The 22,524-nt window shown below is 37.7% G+C and overlaps 2 protein-coding genes across 10 annotated transcripts in view; both read right to left on the reverse strand.

The window, feature by feature from the left end:
• The window catches only part of MAP7 (microtubule associated protein 7), a 249,148-nt gene extending 247,674 nt beyond the window's left edge, over positions 1-1,474 (reverse strand). For all 6 annotated transcript variants that reach the window (XM_056818865.1, XM_056818860.1, XM_007484613.3 and 3 more), the window contains exon 1: positions 542-1,474. In XM_056818865.1, the coding sequence (XP_056674843.1) occupies positions 542-614 (73 nt within the window). In that variant the 5' untranslated portion in view covers positions 615-1,474. The remainder of the gene's footprint in view (positions 1-541) is intronic.
• A 14,228-nt stretch (positions 1,475-15,702) lies between these two features.
• Positions 15,703-22,524, reverse strand: part of MAP3K5 (mitogen-activated protein kinase kinase kinase 5) — a 314,935-nt gene continuing 308,113 nt past the window's right edge. For 2 of the 4 annotated variants that reach the window (XM_007484616.3, XM_001380729.5), the window contains 4 exons: positions 22,221-22,333; positions 21,050-21,162; positions 17,079-17,155; positions 15,703-16,520 (listed from right to left, as the gene is read on the reverse strand). In XM_007484616.3, coding sequence (XP_007484678.2) covers positions 16,460-16,520; positions 17,079-17,155; positions 21,050-21,162; positions 22,221-22,333 — 364 coding nt within the window. In that variant the 3' untranslated portion in view covers positions 15,703-16,459. Of the gene's footprint in view, positions 16,521-17,078; positions 17,156-20,671; positions 21,163-22,220; positions 22,334-22,524 lie in introns of those variants that run through there. The other 2 variants (XM_056818868.1, XM_056818867.1) reach the window with 1 other exon arrangement.

Below are 22,524 nucleotides of genomic sequence, written 5' to 3' on the forward strand. Positions count from 1 at the left end.
CATCGCGGTCCCAGAAGCATTTTAATCCTTCAGTTCATGAGATTCCTATTCACACCAGAACGGAGTTTCTTTTAGGGATACAGTTTCCAGCTTTAATTGAATTAAACCCAACACCCTGGGGTGGGAGGAGAGCACATTCACCCCGTCTCCATTTCCTTTGCTCGCTCTCTGTGACTTCCACCTGTTAGCAGGAAAAGAGGAGGTGACAGGGCAAGGATCGATTGGCGACGGGCAAGATGACCTCAACTGTATGCCAAAGCATGACGGCGGCATCTATAGGAGTCAGTGGCGGCGACCACCCCATGCTCCCTCCACGGGGTCTCCCTCCCCCAGTTAAGGGAGAAAGGGAGGACCAAGCCGAACTCCCCGCGCCCCGAAGCCCATTCCCGGGAACATTCCAAGGAAGGGGGAGGGGAAGAGCGCAGGCACTCGTAACGTTTCAAAATGACCTCCCCGCACTTTATACCTGCCCAGCTCTTGCCCCTACCCCGACGCCCTCTCAGCAAGGAGTGAGGGCGCTTCTGGGTCGCCACTTACTCACCTGTTTCGCTCCAGGAAGAGCGGTCGCTCCCCCCATGGATGTTGTTCCCTCCGCCAGCTCCCTGCTCCGCCATCGTGCTCCCGTGACGCGTCCTGGGAGAGCCGCTCCGCCCTCTTCCCCTGTTTCCCTCTAGCCAGTCCCCCGCCTCTCAGGCGCAGACAGGTGAGTGACTCCTAAGGGAGGAGTGTGGGGAAACGTAGGCTGGAGCCTAGCAGCCTAGCACAAAGGGTGCAGCGGCGCCGCCCCCTCGTGGACAGGTGAGAGAATGCAGGCTCTCAGAACTAGCAAGGTCGGTTGGAATCTGGCACCTTTACACCCAAGGGGCTTGGATTTGGCTCCCCACTTTTCCGAGGCAGGAAGCAGGCAATGCTGAAGGCTACGATTCGTCCTCGGGTCACGGGCAGTCCGGTAGAGATCAGGCGACACCTCCTTGGCTTTGTCTACCCTCCTGTCGGGTAGTACAGGAAAAGTAGTGTCAGCGTTGTCAGGCCCTGAGGGGCTGGAGTTCACTGAACCAGTTCCTACGTAGACAGCCTAGGTTGAAAGCCACATCACTCTGTGATCTGATGTCACTCCACCTACTCCTAGGCTATTTATGAATAATCGAACTCCACTCTGGATGCAGGAACTTAATGATCCCCATTGTTCACTGATGAGGCATGGCACTAGTAACTATTAAGACTCAATTAATGAAATTGATATTTCCCCCCTCACCCCTCACCTTGGCTGCTTCAGATATTTTAAAACGAAACTGTCTTCTATCTCTGGCTTTGTCCAATAAATTCAGGATGAAAAGCTATACCTAGACAACAGGCTGAAAGAAAAGCCGGAAACCCATTCTGTGGAAGCGTTCAAAGAGCACACAACAAAATGTTGTCTGGTGAAAAAAAACACATGATGTAGTCTACATAATAAATGGAAACAGAACACTGAGAAACAAAAGGGGGAGTGATTCATTTCTGCTTAGTTACACAGAAATACACACCCACAGGTTGGCTGAGCATAATCCGGAAAGAGAAGAAAGGCAACTGTCAATCCTTTAAAATCCTTTTATGATGTCTAGGTCTAGCTGGGAATAGTGTTGGATTTACTCCTAGGGAGTGTAGTTCTCATGGTTTTTGTTGTTGCAACACCTGGAGCCTCTAGATCAGGTTCTTAGCCTCTTTTGGGTCTGATTTTTTTGGAAATGTGGTGAAGCCCATGGACCTCTTGTTTTTAAATGAATAAAATAAAATATATAGGATTACAAAGGAAACCAACTATATGTAAAGTGGGCCAAAATACTTTAAAAATGTATTTGTAATATAGTTTTCAAACATTCTAAAATTTGTTCATTGACTCGGTTAAGAATACTTTTTCTAGAAACTTTTAGAGATCAAAAATGAACCTTATTTTATTTATTATCTCTGAATTGGGGAAGCTAGGTAGTATGGATAGCATGCTGGTCCTGGAGGCAGGAATATTCAACTTCCTAATTTTAAATCTGACTCAGACACTACCTCTGTGTAGCTGGGCAAGTCACTTTACCCTCTTTGCCTCAGTTTCTTCATCTGTAAAATGAGCCAGAGAAGGAAATGTCAAACCACTCCAGAATGTGTACCAAGAAAACCCCAAATGGGGGAGGGGGAGTCACAAAGAGTAGACCAGGACTGAAGTTTATCATTGAGTTAGCAATCTCATGTAGTGAATAAAGCTGCCCCCCCCCCCCATACTTGTAAGCGTCACAAAAATGCACACAAAAAGAGAGAATTTCTTGATGAAAAGACCAGAGCTGGAAGGAAAATTAGACTCTCAAATACAAGATTAGAAAGAAGGGTAAAAAGGTAAACAAGAAAGAGAAAGCAAAAAAATTCAATAAGGTTACTGTGTTCATATCTACATGGGAAGATGATTTTTGTAACTTTTAAGAACATTATGTGTAATTATCCTAAAAGTACAAAGTTTAAGATCTTTTAAAGTAATTTCAGGAGAAGATAATCACCCTGGACCAGGAAAGTGGATCTTTTTGAGAAGATACTATAAGGATGCTTGCAGAAACCACACACTACATCAAGAGATTCAGAGTGAACTTTTGGATATAATAATCTAAACTGAGGGGTGGTTGTTGAATGCACCATTTATTCTGATTGTAAACTCTTATGCCAAGGGGAGTTCCCCCTAATCAGCTTTTTGTCAATGCACCTATCAATCATTTTTTTCTCTCTCCTACTCGTATAATCTCAAAATTGTTATAACTCCCTCCATAAAATATACAATATTGTTTCTATTTTTATAGCCTCTAGTGAGAAAATTCTAAATGTATAGACTCCATATATGGAATGATTTGTTGGGTAGACCCGACATGTCAATCTCCTGAAAAAACTAGAGTGGGGAGATATAACAAGGATTCGTGATTTTAAAATGCCATCTATTTCTAGAGTAAGAAATTACAGAATCTGAATCCAGACCAAAGCAAACTTTTTTTACTTTTTCTTAATTTTTTTGTTTGAGTTCCTTTCCACAAAAGGATTGATATTAAAAAGTGTTTTCCATAACTGCACATGTACAATCTATATGAGATGGCTTACCATCTCAATGGAGAGGGCCAGAGAAAGGAGGGCAAGAAAGGTTTTAAGACTCAAAATTATTTTTAAAATATTGGAAATTGTTTTGACATGTAATTGGGGAATTTTTTTTTTCAAATAAGATTTTTGAGATCATTCAACTCATATCTAAACTGCAATCTCCTTTATAATACTTCTAACATATGATCAGTCAAGCTTTTACTTGAAGATCTTTAGACAAGTGGAATTTTGACTCCTTCTCAAGAAAGGTCATTAAACCTTCGAAAGACCTCCACTGAGGAGGAACCCCTTCTTTTCAAAGGCAGCCCATTCTACTCTTGAAAAATTCTAATTGTTGGGAAATTTTTCCTTGAATCAATACCAAATTCACTTCTTTGAAATATCCATTATTCCTAACTGTCTTTTGGATTCAAGTAGGAAAGTCTAAGCCCTCTTCTATATAATAGCCCATCAAATACTAAAATATAGCTATTGAGTGCATGCTACAATCTTCTTCAGTCCCTGCAAGTCTTCTCTTCTACAAGAGCCTCTGTGGTGGTGAATATCCAGCACTTAGTTCAGTGTCTCAAATATAGTAGTTATTTAGGGCTTATTGATTTATATGCATATCAGTATGGCATAAGTAAAAAGACCTTGGAGTAAGATCTGGGTTTGAGGTATAGCCCTGCCACTTCCTAGCTGTGTTCTTGGCCACTCGGTTTCAGTTTCCTCAATAGGTAAATGGGAAAATTACTTATATCTATATAACAGGATTGAAAGATGATGAATGTGATGTACTCTTTCAACAAACCACATGTACATCATCTATAAAATGCAATCTATTCCCTTTTCTTTTTTTTTAAACCTGTATCTCCCATCTTAGAATCAATACTGTGTATTAGTTCTAAGGCAGAAGGGTGGGAAGGGCTATGCAATTGATGTTAAGTGATTTTCCCATGGTCACACAGTTAGGAAGTGTCTGAGAACAGATTTGAACTCAGGACCTCCCATTTCTAGACTTGGCTCTCAATCCACTGTGTAACCTGGTGGTTGCTTATTATTTACTCTTCACATACAAGTGGTATGGTATAGTAGATTGGTGGATTTGTGAGTAAGAAAACTTGGTTTCTGACTCCCACTACAACAGAGAAACATGATCATAGGCACCCCATTTATCCGTATTAAGGCTCAATTTTCTAATCTGTAAATTGGGAATAATGCCACCTTCTTGACAAGGCTGTTGTGGAGAAAGTATTTGCATTCCTAAAAAACTAGATTTGACAACTGATTCATGTGTCTGAAGCTGTCTTATAAATGGAAATTGTCATGGAACTTTGTTATAATCTAGAGTGACAGAATGCCTGGGTCCAGGTCAATAAAATAACGTTTTATAATATTGCCAAAAAGGATATTTCCGGGACTTCCGGGTAATCATGGCTGCAATCTAGACGCGGCGCACGTTTCCTCTCCCCAGCACCGAACGAAATAGACTACATCAAAGGAGCATAAAATCACCTTTGGAGGAACAGAAGGACTCCCCAGTACCCCACAGAGGCAAAGGTACGTGGGGCTTGAACATTTCCACACTAAAATAAGAAGGAAAAGCTTGCACAGAAAAGTGAACTGAGCCGCCCTTCCCCCACCCCACCTCCCCCACTAAACCAGAGTGAGCTACCTGAGCGCTCACCGGGACAGCGAGTGAGTGGGGAGCGTCTCTGTCTGGGGGGGCACTCCAGGGTCCTTGGGATCTGGGGACTGCCAGGAAAAAACGTCTCAGGGCGCTTTCACTGGAGAAGCCAGCGGACTTCGGACGGGCTGTGCTGAACAAGGCGCACGGATTATCTGGGCGGAGCTGAATACCTGGGCTCGGAGGCTGGGAAGAACTAGTCTGAAGCAACCTAAATTCACAGAAAAACCACTCTTATAACCCAGACCCCAGACCAAAAAGGAAAGGGAAATAAAACCACCAAAGGGATGGCTCACATGGCCCAAAATCAAGCCTCCAGGAAGAAAGGGAAAAAAGTGACTATTGAAAACTTTTATGGTGGAAGTACCCAAGGGAAAGAGGAGAATGAAGAGGAAATCCAAAAAAATTCAGAACACGCCTCCCAAAATGGAAACTATCAACAAGCTCTGGAAGATCTCAAACTGGAACTTATCCAAAAGATGGAAACCTTCTGGAAAGAAAAATGGGAGAAAGAGATCAGCTGTCTGACAGATAAGACTGCTCAATTGGAAAAAGAACTCGAAGCAGCCAATACAAGGGCAGACAAGGCTGAAAAGCAAATCCAGTCCCTAATGACCAGAATTAAGGACCTCGAAGAAAGTGAGATGATAAAACAGCAAGAATCAATAAAGCAAACCCAAACAATTAATGAATTGGAAGAAAACAGAAAATATCTCACTGAGAAGGTCACGGACCTGGAGAACAGAGGAAGACGAGAAAATCTCCGTATCATCGGTCTCCCAGAAAAACCAGAGGTAAACAACAAATTGGATCTTATTCTAGAGGAGATTATAAAAGAAAATTGCCCCCACGTTCTGGAGCAAGGGGGCAAAATAGAAATAGAAAGGATTCATAGAACACCTTCTATACTAAATCCCCAAAAGACAACGCCTAGGAATGTAATTGCCAAATTCAAGAGCTTCCAAGTAAAGGAGAAAATCCTACAAGAAGCCAAGAAGAAGAGCTTCAGATACAAGGGGGCTCCCATAAGGATCACACATGACTTAGCGGCTAACACACTAAGAGACCGCAAAGCATGGAACACGATATTTAGAAAGGCAAGAGAGCTGGGTCTCCAACCAAGAATCAACTACCCAGCAAAACTGACTATATACTTCCAGGGGAAAGTATGGGCATTCAACAAAATAGAAGATTTCCAAGCATTTGCTAAGAAAAGACCAGAGCTCTGTGGAAAGTTCGATATCCAAGCACAGAAAGCAAGAGAAACATGAAAAGGTAAATATGAAAGAAAGGGAAAAGGAGATAAATCTTATCTTTCTCTTTAAGTCAAACTCTCTTCTATAAGGACTACATTTACATCTAATTATATATATTAATATGTGGGGAAAATGTTTTGTGTAACTCTCATAAATTGTATCATCATAAGAGTAGTTAGAAGAAACATGCATAGGGAAAGATTGGGGAATCAAGAAGATTTGGGGAAAGTTGGGGCAAAAAAAGGAAAAGGGAGGGGGGAACCGTGATAATACTAAGATTAACTTCAAGAAATAGGGGGGGAATCAATAGAATAAACTTTCCCATATAAAGATACACATGGGAAGGGGAGGGGAAGAACTCTCATATGAGAAGGAGAGGAAGAGAGCGTGAAGTGGAAGTACTTAAACCTTACTCTCAGTGAAATCAAATCTGAGAGGGAAGAACATCTAGATCCAGTGGGATCCTGAATTCTATCTTATCCATTAGGGCAAGAAAGAAAGGAAAATTAAGGAGGGGGAGGGGGGAGGGAGCACAAAAAGGGAGGGAAGGAGAGGGGGGAGGGGAAGGGAGCATAAAAAGGGAGGGGCTAGAAAGGGAAGCATCTCAAGGGAGGGGACTAGGGGGACCGACCTAAAGTAAATCACTGGTTCAAAAGGAGAAAGCTAAAGAAGAAAGGTCAGAACTAGGGGAAGACATCAAAATGCCAGCGAATCCACAAATAACAATCATAACTTTGAACGTGAATGGGATGAACTCACCCATAAAACGCAGACAAATAGCAGATTGGATTAGAACACAAAACCCTACCATATGTTGTCTTCAAGAAACACATATGAGACGGGTTGACACTCACAAGGTTAGAATTAAAGGTTGGAGTAAGACCTTTTGGGCCTCAACCGATAGAAAGAAGGCAGGAGTTGCAATCATGATATCTGACAAAGCCAAAGTACAAATAGACCTGATCAAAAGGGACAGGGAAGGTAAATATATTCTGCTAAAAGGAAGTATAGACAATGAGGAAATATCACTAATCAACATGTATGCACCAAATGGTATAGCATCCAAATTTTTAATAGAGAAACTAGGAGAATTGAAGGAGGAATTAGACAGTAAAACCATATTAGTGGGAGACTTGAACCAACCACTATCAAATTTAGATAAATCAAATCAAAAAATAAATAAGAAAGAGGTAAAAGAGGTGAATGAAATCTTAGAAAAATTAGAATTAATAGACATATGGAGAAAAATAAATAGGGACAAAAAAGAATACACCTTCTTTTCAGCACCACATGGCACATTCACAAAAATAGATCATACACTAGGTCATAGAAACATGGCACTTAAATGCAGAAAAGCAGAAATATTAACTGCAGCCTTTTCAGATCACAAGGCAATTAAAATATTGATCGGCAAGGGTACATGGAGACCCAAATCAAAAATTAATTGGAAATTAAATAACATGATACTCCAAAACCATTTAGTTAGAGAAGAAATCATAGAAACAATTAACAATTTCGTTGAAGAAAATGACAACGGCGAAACATCCTTTCAAACCTTATGGGATGCAGCCAAGGCAGTACTTAGAGGAAAATTCATATCCCTGAGTGCATATATTAACAAATTAGGGAGGACAGAGACCAAGGAATTGGAAATGCAAATCAAAAAACTTGAGAATGAACAAATTAAAAACCCCCAGAAGAAAACCATACTAGAGATCCTAAAAATTAAGGGAGAAATTAATAAAATAGAAAGTGACAGAACTATTGAGCTAATAAACAAGACTAGAAGCTGGTACTTTGAAAAAACAGACAAAATAGACAAAGTACTGGTTAATTTAATTAAAAAAAGGAAAGAAGAAAGGCAAATTAATAGCATCAAGGATGAAAAGGGGGATCTCACCTCAAATGAAGAGGAAATTAAGGCAATCATTAAAAACTACTTTGCCCAACTATATGGCAATAAATTTACCAATCTAGGTGATATGGATGAATATTTACAAAAATATAAATTGCCTAGACTAACAGAAGAAGAAATAGTTTTCTTAAATAATCCCATATCAGAAATTGAAATCCATCAAGCCATCAAAGAACTGCCTAAGAAAAAATCCCCAGGGCCTGATGGATTCACCAGTGAATTCTATCAAACATTCAGAGAACAGTTAACCCCAATATTACACAAACTATTCGACATAATAAGCAAAGAGGGAGTCCTACCAAACTCCTTTTATGACACAAGCATGGTACTAATTCCAAAGCCAGGCAGGCCAAAAACAGAGAAAGAAAACTATAGGCCAATCTCCCTAATGAATATAGATGCAAAAATCTTAAATAGGATACTAGCAAAAAGACTCCAGCAAGTGATTAGAAGGGTCATCCACCATGATCAAGTAGGATTCATACCAGGGATGCAGGGCTGGTTCAACATTAGGAAAACTATCCACATAATTGACCACATCAACAAGCAAACCAACAAGAATCACATGATTATCTCAATAGATGCAGAAAAAGCCTTTGATAAAATACAACACCCATTCCTACTAAAAACACTAGAAAGCATAGGAATAGAAGGGTCATTCCTAAAAATAATAAACAGTATATATCTAAAACCATCAGCTAATATCATCTGCAATGGGGATAAACTAAATCCATTCCCATTAAGATCAGGAGTGAAACAAGGATGCCCATTATCACCTCTATTATTTGACATTGTATTAGAAACACTAGCAGTAGCAATTAGAGAAGAAAAAGAAATTGAAGGCATCAAAATAGGCAAGGAGGAGACCAAATTATCACTCTTTGCAGATGACATGATGGTCTACTTAAAGAATCCTAGAGATTCAACCAAAAAGTTAATTGAAATAATCAACAACTTTAGCAAAGTTGCAGGATACAAAATAAACCCACATAAGTCATCAGCATTTCTATATAATTCCAACACAGCTCAGCAGCAAGAACTAGAAAGAGAAATCCCATTCAAAATTACCCAAGACAAAATAAAATACTTAGGAATCTATCTCCCGAGACAAACACAGGATCTATATGAACACAACTACAAAACACTTTCCACACAACTAAAACTAGACTTGAACAATTGGAAGAACATTAACTGCTCATGGGTAGGACGAGCCAATATAATAAAAATGACCATCCTACCCAAACTCATCTATCTATTTAGTGCCATACCCATGGAACTCCCAAAAATTTTTTTTACTGATTTAGAAAAAAACATAACAAAGTTCATTTGGAAAAACAAAAGATCAAGGATACCCAGGGAATTAATGAAAAAAAATACAAAGGAAGGGGGTCTTGCAGTCCCAGATCTCAGACTATATTATAAAGCAGCGGTCATCAAAACAATTTGGTACTGGCTAAGAGACAGAAAGGAGGATCAGTGGAATAGACTGGGGGCAAGCAACCTCAGCAAGACAGTATATGACAAACCCAAAGATCCCAGCTTTTGGGACAAAAATCCACTATTTCATAAAAACTGTTGGGAAAATTGGAGGACAGTGTGGGAAAGATTAGGCTTAGATCAACACCTCACACCCTACACCAAGATAAATTCAAAATGGATGAATGACTTGAACATAAAGAAAGAAACTATAAGAAAATTAGGCGAACACAGAATAGTATACATGTCAGACCTTTGGGAAGGGAAATACTTCAAAACCAAGCAAGAATTAGAAAGAATTACAAAATGCAAAATAAATAATCTGGATTACATCAAATTAAAAAGTTTTTGTACAAACAAAACCAATGTAACCAAAATCAGAAGGGTAGCAACAAATTGGGAAACAATCTTCATAAAAACCTCTGACAAGGGTTTAATTACTAAAATTTATAAAGAACTAAATCAATTGTACAAAAAATCAAGCCATTCTCCAATTGACAAATGGGCAAGGGACATGAACAGGCAATTCTCAGCCAAAGAAATCAAAACTATTAATAAGCACATGAAAAAGTGCTCTACATCTCTTATAATCAGAGAGATGCAAATCAAAACAACTCTGAGGTATCATCTCACACCTAGCAGATTGGCTAACATGACAGCTATGCAAAGTAATGAATGCTGGAGGGGATGTGGCAAAGTGGGGACATTAATTCATTGCTGGTGGAGTTGTGAATTGATCCAACCATTCTGGAGGGCAATTTGGAACTATGCCCAAAGGGCGATAAAAGACTGTCTGCCCTTTGATCCAGCCATAGCACTGCTGGGCTTGTACCCCAAAGAGATAATGGACAAAAAGACTTGTACAAAAATATTCATAGCTGCGCTCTTTGTGGTGGCCAAAAATTGGAAAATGAGGGGATGCCCCTCAATTGGGGAATGGCTAAACAAATTGTGGTATATGTTGGTGATGGAATATTATTGTGCTAAAAGGAATAATAAAGTGGAGGAATTCCATGTGAACTGGAACAACCTCCAGGAAGTGATGCAGAGCGAAAGGAGCAGAACCAGGAAAACATTATACACAGAGACTGATACATTGTGGTACAATCGAAGGTGATGGACTTCTCCATAAGTATCAATGCAATTTCCCTGAACAATCTGCAGGGAGCTAAAAAAAAAAATACTACCCACAAGCAGAGGATAAACTGTGGGAGTAAAAACACCGCTGAAAAGCAACTGCTCGACCACAGGGTTGGAGGAGATAAGACTGAGGAGAGACTCTAAATGAACACTATAATGCAAACTCCAACAACAGGGAAATGGGTTCGAGTCAAGAACACATGTGATAACCAGTGGAATCATGCGTCGGCTATGGGAGAGGGAAAGGCGGGGGGGGGGGGGGGGGGGGGGGGGGGGGGGGGAGGGGAGGAAAAGAAAACGATCTTTGTTTCCAGTGAATAATGTATGAAAACGACCAAATAAAATAATATTAAAATTAAAAAAAAAATAAAATAAAATAAAATAGTGTTGCTAAAATAAAAAAAAAAAAAAAAAAAAAAAAGGATATTTCCTGGGGGTAACTAGGTAGTCCAGGAAGTTTAGAGCCAGGACTAGAGATGGGAGATAGATCCTGGGTTTAAATCTGGCCTCAGACACATCCTAGCTGTGTGACAAGTCACTTAACCCCCATTGCTTTTTTTTTTTAACTCCTTTACTGCTTTTCTGCTTTGGAACCAATATGCTATTGATTGAAGATAAGAATTAAAAAAAAAAAAAAAAGGATATTTCTGTCCTGGTCTGTCCTCAATATGTTTTGTAGATCTCTAGAACAGTTTTATAGGCAAACTAACAATTTTTTTGCAGGCTTTCAAAATCCAATGATTCTTTTTACCAGGTTTTCTACTAATAAAAATTCATTTGGATGTGAGCTCAGATGTCAGAAATTATATCCTTCAAAAGTGTATTAAATAAATGTGATTGAACAACACCTTCCCTTATGATTGTTGAAAGAATATTGTATTATCTGAAATTTAAAAACTTAACATTTCTAGTAGAGTCTTTGAAAAGAATCCTGATCTACTTCTAATATACTGTAACAGAATTTCCTAAAAAACTCACTTTTGGTCAGAAAGTCTCGTCTTCTTGCTGAAATATTTTTACATATTATTTTTCTTTGTTGGCTGTATTGGTAGATACAGTTGTTTCCCCTCTCCTTTCTATGCAACTGCTAGATTTTCCTAGGTAATGAGATCAGCATTGTAGAGTCCTGATTTCTTAACCTGATATTCAAAGCTCTCCTTAATCTGGCAGCTCCTCACCTCCTCTCACTTCAGCCTTATCTCCACTCCTCCAGCCAAACCAGTCCAGTCCTTGTTTCCCGAATAAGATGCAGTCATGTTCCCCACCTTTCCACTTGCCAAATCTTGCCCTTCCACTGAGATCTGGCTCATGTATCCAGCTCCCCCTTTAAGCACCACTCTGGTAGTTACTCCTTTCTCCCCACCTCATTTTCAAAAGAAACTTAATTAAAAAAAAAAAACAAAACAAATATGAAAGTATGTGCAGGATTTTACCAAAATTGTCTAGATACTTTTAATAGTTCTTTGTTTTTAATGCTTGGTGTGGCAAGAATTTAGTATTACTACAATTCCTTCAGAATTCTTTTGGGTTCTTGCAGCTATCATGATATTTTGGAATGAAGTACTTGTTTCCATCCTGCACTGTGATGATAATGATTTATCACTTTCCTTTCAGGGTTGTTGTGAGGATCAAATGAGAACAGAATTGTAAAGTGCCTAGCACAATGCCTGGCACATAGTAAATGCTTATGTTAGTTATTATTCTTTTAAGGAAGCTGCATAGTACAACAAACAGAGTTAGGAATTGTAATGGACTTGGGGTCAGGAAGACTTGGGTTCAAATCCAACCTTAACTGCTTGACCCAAAGTCACTAAACCTCTGTTGGTCTCAGCTTTCTTATTTGTAATAATAAGGAAGATAAGAACACCTCCCTTCAAGGGATTTTGTGAGGATAAAAGGACAGAGTATAGTATAGAATATATTTTACATCTATGCCAGATGTAGTAGATACTATAGATAGTAGTAATTCTATTCATCATATACTCCATTTGTACATGGTATGGACACATAGGATATAGACATAAATATTTATCTATGAGATTAGTTTATACTCCATAGGACAGTAGTATATAGTATATTATGTAGTATATAGCATATATGGTAGTATATATCATATAGCACATAGCATTGTAAGATTTAAATTTAGGTTTTTGACTCAATAATAGAATTATAAAGTAATATTGTGGTTGCTGATTTTAAAATAATATAGCTTAAGTCAAAATGACTTTTAGCAGCTTTTATTTACAAAGAGGTAGAAAGAGTAAAAGTGGGAAATGTAGATAAAGAGACAGATTCTTACCAGCCCTAAGAACTTCTCTGGTAAAGTCCAGTCCAGTTCCCCCGCAGGAGGCTTCCTTAGGTCTTGATTCTAATTAATACAGTATGGAGTCTTCAGTCAAAAGTCCACCAGCCCAGCCTCCTCTATAGCCTGAACCACTCACCCAGCAAACCAACGTAGGATCCAGTGAAAAGAGACTCTTCCAAAGTCAAGGAAGAAATCTCCAGAACCAATCTCTCCAAACACCAGGAAAGGAATGGTAGTAGGCCATGCTCTCCAGCCCATGTTAGTCTCGTTTATACCCCATTTTCCATGTCTTTTCCTGTCTCTCCCCCATCTTCACAGAAACCAACTGCAGTCTTTCAATTTGCTTAGTCCTACCCAGGGCTGGGCAGTCCCCTTTGGAGGTGAGAGTTTTTGACTTATGAACTCTCTTACTTAAGTGTTAAGTGGGGGTGCTTTGAGTTCTTGATTGATTGAGTTAAAGGTTGCTGGTTGATTTCATTAAAATAGATATATTTGTCTTAACAGCATATATAGTAGTGTATAGTAGTATATAGTATATATATTATATAGCATATAGTATATAGCATACATAGTCATGTGTGTTATAAAGCATATGTAGTAGTATATAGTATATTATATAGTATATATAGAATATATACCCAGTACTAGGTACATTGAGCAGTATCTCTGTATATTTTTATATTTAGTATAAATGTACTAAACATGCACAGTGCCAATTATTATATGCGTTACACATATAAACATGTTCTAAATAGTATTTGCTATACTTATAACCTTTATATGAGGTTAGTATACTCCATTTATATGCCACACAAGCATTATATGTGTATATTTATAGCCTATGCACTGTATAAATATTACTCAAAGGCCATTTAAAATATTTAAGAGGCATTATAGTGAATTAAATATATCTCACATATTCAAGTTTATCAAGGATTATCTTTATATTATGCTATATACTACAGGGTAGTACTTATTAAATACATGATAAACATGTATATATATACATACATATATATATATATATATATATAATATACACTATCTATATACTTTGTACATTCTAACATTTACCTAACATATACACTACCCTTCTCTATGGAGCCTTAAAGACACACATAATACATACACAAATATATTATGTATAATATATACATATGCCAACAGAATAGAAAGATAAATTATATGTAGCTTAGAAACATATCTTTATATATACATATAAATGCATAAATTAAAAATATACCTATGCTATGTAGAGTCTATTTCAGATTATGATACTATTTGCTGATTATTTCATGCTAAGTTATGGTTCAAAAACTATAATTTCAAAGGGCAAAAACTCTCATTAGATGGGATGGTGGGTAGAGTGCCAGACCTGGGTTTAGGAAGACCTGTGTTCAAATCCAACCTCAGACACTTAATAACTGTGTGACCCTGGGCAGGATGCTAATGAAAACACTTACTGTGTAGGGTTGTTCTGAAGATCCAGGGAGATAATAAAAGTGCTTAGCACTGTGTCTGGTACAGAGTCGGTGCTTAATAAATGCTTTCCCTCCCTCCTGGCTCCCTCACAGCATCTCAGATTGCTATATGAAGACTTGTTGACTTGTTTAGATGTTGTCTGGCTTATTAGGGTATTCCCATGTATTTCAATGCCTCTCCTACCTTTTTGACTTTGCCCAGGTGGTCTAGACTTTGACTCCCTCAACATTTAATGCTCCTGGGTTTGTCCTAAACTCTATAAAGTCACTCTGCTCTTTGTCTGCTGTTCTGCTTGGTTCTTCCTCCCAGGATAAACTAATCACCCCACATTTCACCGAGGGTGGTACAGTGACTTGAGTATCATGCCAGGAGTCAGGAAGACTGTTCTTCCTGGGTTCAAATCTGGCCTCAGACATTTACTAGTTGTAGACTCTGGACAACTCATATCACCCTGTTTGCTTCAGTTTCCTCATCTGTAAATTGAGCTGGAGAAGGAAATGGCAAACCACTCCAGTATCTTTGTCAAGAAAACCCCTGATGGGGTCACAAAAAGTCAGACATTACTGATTAGACTGAACAACACACAGACATCATTCTCAGGCTTCTCATTCAGCCTTGGATAGTCAATTCCTCCCTCAGCCTCCTCTCCTCTTGGATTGAAATGCTAGAGTGCCAAACTCCTTTCAAAGCTTCCCTTCATGGAGGGTGGCATTTGGACTTCTAACTCATTCCACATTATGTGTAGCTCTGTTTTCCTGCCCCAGTGGCTCCTTTCCCATCCCCAAATTAAAAAGAAATAAACTTTTCTTAGAAATCAATATTATGTATTGCTATGTGGTAAGGGTTAGCAGTTGGTTTAAGTGACTTGCCCAGGGGCACCTGGCTGGCAAGGATCTGAGGACACATTTGAACTCACAACTCCCTGTCTCCAGGGCTCGTGCTCAATCCACTGATCCACCTAGCTGCCTTCCTGGCCCCTCCACCTCCCATTCCTTTACTGTAGTGTCTTCCCCATTAGACTGTCAGCACCTTGCAGGCAAGGACTGCTTTTATTTTTCTTATTTGTAACCCTAACACCTAGCATAGTACCTGGCACAGAATAGACCCTTGACAAATGTTTATTGGATTGAACTGAATATAAGTATTAGCCATTTATGTTGTTGACTTCTGACTTCAAATCCAGTGCTCTTTCTTGCCTTTATTTTTTTACTGAAGGGGAAGCTGGAGAGTTGGTCATTCTGTGAGCTCTTGCACAAAACCTAAACTCCATGAAATGTTCTAAGTGAGTACATTGGCGAAGAATTTTACCCAAGAGTTAATCTGATTTCACAAAATCAAATAAAAACACTAGTCAGAATTTATCAAAAACTACGTTTAGATTCTTTTTACTTTGAAGAATGTGTCACAATAGATAGCTTTAGAACAAGCTAACATTACTATGATTCAGGCATATACAACTGGTACAGTTCAGTAGTACATAAACAACTCTAAAACAAAATGTACCATAGACCAGAAACTTAAGTTACAAAAACTATACAATAATATAATTAACATAAACTAATAAGTAAAAACAATTGCTCACAGATTCTGCACACTTAAAAATAAGCTTTACACAATATAATATTTGAAATTATGAATTATTACTCTAAGTTATTAGGATATGTTACAAACAAATGTAAACCTAAAAAAAAATTATGGTCACATTTTGCTTTTGTTCCAGTGATGCACAATCATATGAAATGTTACATCTGTTTTGTGTGAAATTAACATTTGCTTCTTTAAGGATCATAGCTGCTAGGATAAAAATACATCCCCGTGTAAAAAATGTTTAGACTAAAAGAACCCTAAACATTCTTTAAAGAGAGTCCATAGGAATTGTAGAAATTGAAGCAGTTAGGAAGCTGCAGTGTTGTTTTTTAGCACTGGTAAACAAATACTGGATTAAAGTGCAGGGTTTTTCTTCTCCTTCACCTCTTCCAATCCCCACCCCCCAAACCCAATCCCCCCACCCCAACCCCCGCCTGCCACCCATCCTTCCTGAAAACATCAGTCCTGTGATGGGTGAATTTTCAGAATCTCCACTGAAGAGCAGAAACCTGTCGAGCCATAGACAATCAAGGTTGTTTTTCTCGAAAGTCAGTGATGGCTTTCCACAGTGTACACAGCATCCCTCCCCTAGATAAAAATATACAAACATGGTGAGTATAATACTTTATTTCCACAATGCCCTCAATTCTGCATGACTTCCAAACACTAAAGTATTATGATCATAAAAGGTCTGAATTTAACTTCCTTTTTTTAATAGTCCTTTGTAACTCCAAATCTATCCTCAACCTACCTCTTACTTCCTTTTCCCTTTCAATTCACAGTCTTGAGTACAAAATAAAGTGAAAAATCAAAATATGACATCTTTCAAATCAGCTACTCTTGAGAAGTGGCTTTATACATTCTCCACATAACATAAAGAACTATTTGTCAGGATCTAAAATAGACTGAACTTTGAAAATTTTTAAGGAGCATCAACCTCATTTTCAGTAAATATATTTTCAAATGGAATGATTTTTAGAATTTCAAACTCAAATAAAAATCAAAAAGTAACAAAAAAAATTGTCTAGTATTTTTCAAGAAATTCTGCCAGCTAATGTGTCTATGTAAACATTTTGGAATTTTAGGACTAGCTCAATGAGATCACCACACTATATTTTTTAAACAACAATAAAAAGAGTATATTACCTCAGCCGCAGGCATTTCAAATCATCCCTGGTAACATAGTAGAGAACATCCTCTAGACTGTAGTCTTCAGCCAAAAACTAAGGGGAAAATAAAGAAGAAATAAAAATAAGGACATTTAAGGTCTTTTAACAAGTTAGCCAAGCTGTACTTTTTTACTTTGCTTACTATTTTTACTTTGTCAAGTGGGCTAAATACTGTCACCATTACAATTCTGTCTGTTTGATTAGTGGACATTTCCCATTTAAAGAGATATTTTAGCCATGGCTGTGTCCGAATAATCCCAAATTTTACTGATTTGCTTAATTTCAAAATAGCTTCTGATTAACACGGTTTTTTTTTTTTATGGGTAGTCAAAGATCATTGGTGCTACACTATAAAAAGCAGAGTTTTAATCTGGTCACAGGCATGAATATTGTTTTTTAAAAACATTGAATGAAGTGTTTTATGATTATATGTCTTAGCTGGGATGTATTTTTCCTAATCATTTATCAATAACTTGAGACATTGTAATTCTTTATAGAGTTGATCTAAGTTTTGTCTGGTCACACAGTAGTTTTCACTTGGGGGGTTTGGTGGGGAAGGTGGAACAATTGATCTCATGATTTTATCTTAAACAAAAAACTGGGATTTTGACAATGTCATTCTTGTAAGGATGCTGGGCTAGAATAAAAGGAGTAATATAATTTATGCATCTTATAATAAACAGTTATATAAACATTTAAGTAATTAACATTTATGTTGGTCATAACCAACTCAAGAAAAATCAGTGAGAACCCTACAATTAGATACACTATCCAACTGGACCAAAATGAATTGGTTGTGCTTGTATTAAGGTCACCAATTCCATCTACTGCATTAAATAGCATATTCATTGTTTAGAAAGGTCTAAAGTTGCAAAGAAATGACACAAAAACTTCTAGTTTCTATCAAAATATTTTTTGAGTTGTGTGACTGAATTAGATACAAAAATAAATAAAAACTTCTTGTTCTTTTTTATCTATTTACCCATTACAACATTTCATCCTTTTTCTAACATGATTGAAAGTTTTCTGCATGCCCTTTGATCCAGCAATACCACTACTAGGTTTGTACCCCAAAAAGTTAAAAAATGGGAAAGGACCTGTTTGTACAAAAATATTTAAAGCTGTGATTTTTGTGGTGGCCAAAAATTGGAAAATAAGGGGGTGTCCCTCAATTGAGGAATGGATGAACAAATTGTGGTATATGATGATGGAATACTATTGTGCTATAAGGAATAATGAATCGATGGATTTCTATATGAACTTGAAAGACCTCCATGAACTGATATGCAGTGAAATGAGTAGAACCAGAAGAACATTGTACACAGAAAGTGAAACATTGTGGGACAATCAAATGTAATAGACTTTGCCATTAATAGCAATGCAATGATCCAGAACAATTCTGAGAGACTTATGAGAAAGAATGCTATCTACAGCTAGAGAAAGAACCTTTGGAGTATAAATGCAGAAGAAAATATATGATTTATCATTTGTTTATATGGATATAGGATTTGGGGTTTAGGTTTTAAAAGATTATTCCATTACAAGAATGAATCATATGGAAATAGATTTTGACTGATAATATATGTATAACCCAGTGGAATTGCTTGTCAGCTCTGGGAGGCGGGATGTAAGAGGGGTGGGGGAGAACATGAATCATGTAACCATGGGAAAAAAAACATTTAAAATAAATTTTAAAAAGACAATTTTCTGCTTCCTCCCCCTTCACCCTTTGGCTCCCAGAAAATAGTCATTCCATAGATTCTTTTTTTTCTTTTTTTCTTTTTAATTTTTATTTGGTCATTTCCAAACATTATTCATTGGAAACAAAGATCATCTTCCTTTCTTCCCTCCCCCCCCACCTCTCCCACAGCTGACTCGCAGTTCCACTGGGCATCACATGTGTTCTTGATTCAAACCTATTTCCATGTTGTTGGTATTTGCATTAGATTGTTCATTTAGAGTCTCTCCTCAGTCATATCCCCTCCACCCCTGTAGTCAAGCAGTTGCTTTTCATCGGTATTTTTACTCCCACAGTTTATTTTCTGCTTGTGGATAGTGTTTTTTAGATCCCTGCAGGATTGTTCAGGGACACTGCATTGCCACTAATGGAGAAGTCCATTACCTTCGATTGTACCACAGTGTATTAGTCTCTGTGTACAATGTTTTCCTGGTTCTGCTCCTTTTGCTCTGCATCACTTCCTGGAGGTTGTTCCAGTCTCCATGGAATTCCTCCACTTTATTATTCCTTTTAGCACAATAGTATTTCATCACCAACATATACCACAATTTGTTCAGCCATTCCCCAATTGAAGGACATCCCCTCATTTTCCAATTTTTGGCCACCACAAAGAGTGCAACTATGAATATTCTTGTACATGTCTTCTTCCTTATTATCTCTCTGGGGTACAAGCCCAGCAGTGCTATGGCTGGATCAAAGGGCAGACAGTCTTTTATCACCCTTTGGGCATAGTTCCAAATTGCCCTCCAGAATGGTTGGATTAATTCACAACTCCACCAGCAATGAATTAGTGTCCCTACTTTGCCACATCCCCTCCAGCATTCATTACTTTCCATAGCTGTTATGTTAGCCAATCTGCTAGGTGTGAGGTGATACCTCAGAGTTGTTTTTTTTTTTTAATTTTGAACATTATTTTATTTGGTCATTTCCAAACATTATTCACTGGAAACAAAGATCATTTTCTTTTCCTCCCCGCCCCCCCCCCCTCACCACCTTTTCCTCTCCCATAGCTGACGCACGATTCCACTGGTTATCACATGTGATCTTGACTTGAACCCATTTCCCTGTTGTTGGTATTTGTATTAGAGTGTTCATTTAGAGTCTCTCCTCAGTCATATCCCCTCAACCCCTGTAGTCAAGAAGTTGCTTTTCATCGGTGTTTTTACTTCCACAGTTTATCCTCTGCTTTTGGATAGTATTTTTTAGATCCCTGCAGATTGTTCAGGGATACTGCATTGCCACTAATGGAGAAGTCCATCACCTTCGATTGTACCACAATGTATCAGTCTCTGTGTACAATGTTTTCCTGGTTCTGCTCCTTTCGTTCTGCATCACTTCCTGGAGGTTGTTCCAGTCCCCATGGAATTCCTCCACTTTATTATTCCTTTTAGCACAATAGTATTCCATAACCAACATATACCACAATTTGTTCAGCCATTCCCCAATTGATGGGCATCCCCTCGTTTTCCAATTTTTGGCCACCACAAAGAGTGCAACTATGAATATTCTTGTACAAGTCTTTTTCCTTATTATCTCTTTGGGGTACAAGCCCAGCAGGGCTATGGCTGGATCAAAGGGCAGACAGTCTTTTATCACCCTTTGGGCATAGTTCCAAATTGCCCTCCAGAATGGTTGGATCAATTCACAACTCCACCAGCAATGAATTAGTGTCCCCACTTTGCCACATCCCCTCCAGGATTCATTACTTTCCTTTGCTATCATGTTAGTCAATCTGCTAGGTGTGAGGTGATACCTCAGAGTTGTTTTGATTTGTATCTCTCTGATTATAAGAGATTTAGAGAACTTTTTCATGTGCTTATTAATAGTTTTGATTTCTTTGGCTGAGAACTGCCTGTTCATGTCCCTTGCCCATTTATCAATTGAAGAATGGCTTGATTTTTTGTACAATTGATTTAGCTCTTTGTAAATTTGAGTAATTAAACCTTTGTCAGAGGTTTTTATGAAGATTGTTTCCCAATTTGTTGCTACCCTTCTGATTTTAGTTACATTGGTTTTGTTTGTACAAAACCTTTTTAATTTGATGTAGTCAAAATTATTTTACATTTTGTGACTCTTTCTAAGTCTTGCTTGGTTTTAAAATCTTTCCCTTCCCAAAGGTCTAACAGGTATACTATTCTGTGTTCACCTAATTTACTTATAGTTTCCTTCTTTATGTTCACATTCCATAGATTCTTAATTTTTTTTTTTACCCTGCTTATAGTATCCTCATCAGCTCCATTCTCTCTCAGCCAGTCGATAAGTTCAGAATCTTCAGCTCCTATGCCAGGAGAATTTAGATGACAAACGTATAGACCAGGAATATCTAGGGAAGATGTAATTTGTAAATGTTTAATTTGCACATAGTCATATATTTAGATACCTGAGGACCCTGACTTTCCAGTTATAAGAATTTGAATTAACCTCATAGGTTTTTACTTTGTCATCAAAAAATATAATTGGTGGAAACCAAAATTAGTTGGATATATATGTATATATAATGTTTAAATATATTTGATGGGTATAATATATAGCCAAACATATTTGTATATATATGCATATATACTATATATATTTGTGTTGACTGGTTGTTCTTCATACAGGAAGAGGACCACAATGACATCATTAGACTGAGGTCAACGTACAGTGTATCTGATTTATTTGTTATATGAACATACCTATGTCCTTGACAACTTTTCTTAGGCTTATCAGAGCTACCAGCATCACTACTCTTGTACTTTGAGGCCATTTTTAATAACCAAATTACATGAATGAAAGAGATTGAAATACTGTTCTGACTGCAACTTGTTACAAGGGAGAATTGGAGCCAAAGACTGATGCACGAGTTGATGTTTGGCACAAAACAAAGTGCCGACTCACACTAATGCTTATCAGAGTGAGAATAAGCACGATTAGATAAAAACTGCTTTGAGACTTAATGCTACTTAGGACAATAGTGTATATTTAATTTTTTTTCATGCATTTTTCTGCCTTTATTTGTTTTCAATTGCCAATTATGTATGACTGAATTTGCATGTGAGTTTGCATAAAATAAGTTCCTACTGTGTATATAATATATATGTATATACACACATACACATATGTATATATATATTTGAAACCCTATTAATTGTTCGCATCTTTTTTTGTATCCCTAGCACTTAGCAAAAGACATGGCACATAGTAGATGCTTAATAAATATTTGTCGATTCATTGCTACCAGTAACGATAGATTCTTTTTTCCCCCCAAAACAATGGTTGTTCATAGGTATAAGTCAAAGTGATACATGATGACTTTGTGGGGATGAAATGAAAGTATCTTTTTTCTCAGGATTTTTCTTGTTTTGGTTAATGTAGGCATTACTTTAAGACTTCACCATTTACCTATTGGCTGTGACTTAAGTTTCAGGTGTTTAATTTCTTGATCTTTTTCTTCAATTGCTTGATGAAGGAGTGCTTGGAATTCTCTTTCTTTCCGAACTAATTCCTCCAGTAGTCTATAGGGAGAAAAATTCAAATTGAACAATAAGACTAAATTTTGGTTAGAGTTAAAAATATCAGGAAATCTTCCAGTCTCTCCTTTGCCTGCAAGGAGGACTTGAAATGACTTATCCTAGAAACATAATTTCTAACCAAAATCACTTTGCCATTACTTTATTGTGTAGTTGCTAAGTGGCAAATTAAAATT

This window comes from Monodelphis domestica, chromosome 2, assembly GCF_027887165.1.
Source record: "Monodelphis domestica isolate mMonDom1 chromosome 2, mMonDom1.pri, whole genome shotgun sequence".
In the NCBI taxonomy this organism is placed as follows: domain Eukaryota; kingdom Metazoa; phylum Chordata; class Mammalia; order Didelphimorphia; family Didelphidae; genus Monodelphis; species Monodelphis domestica.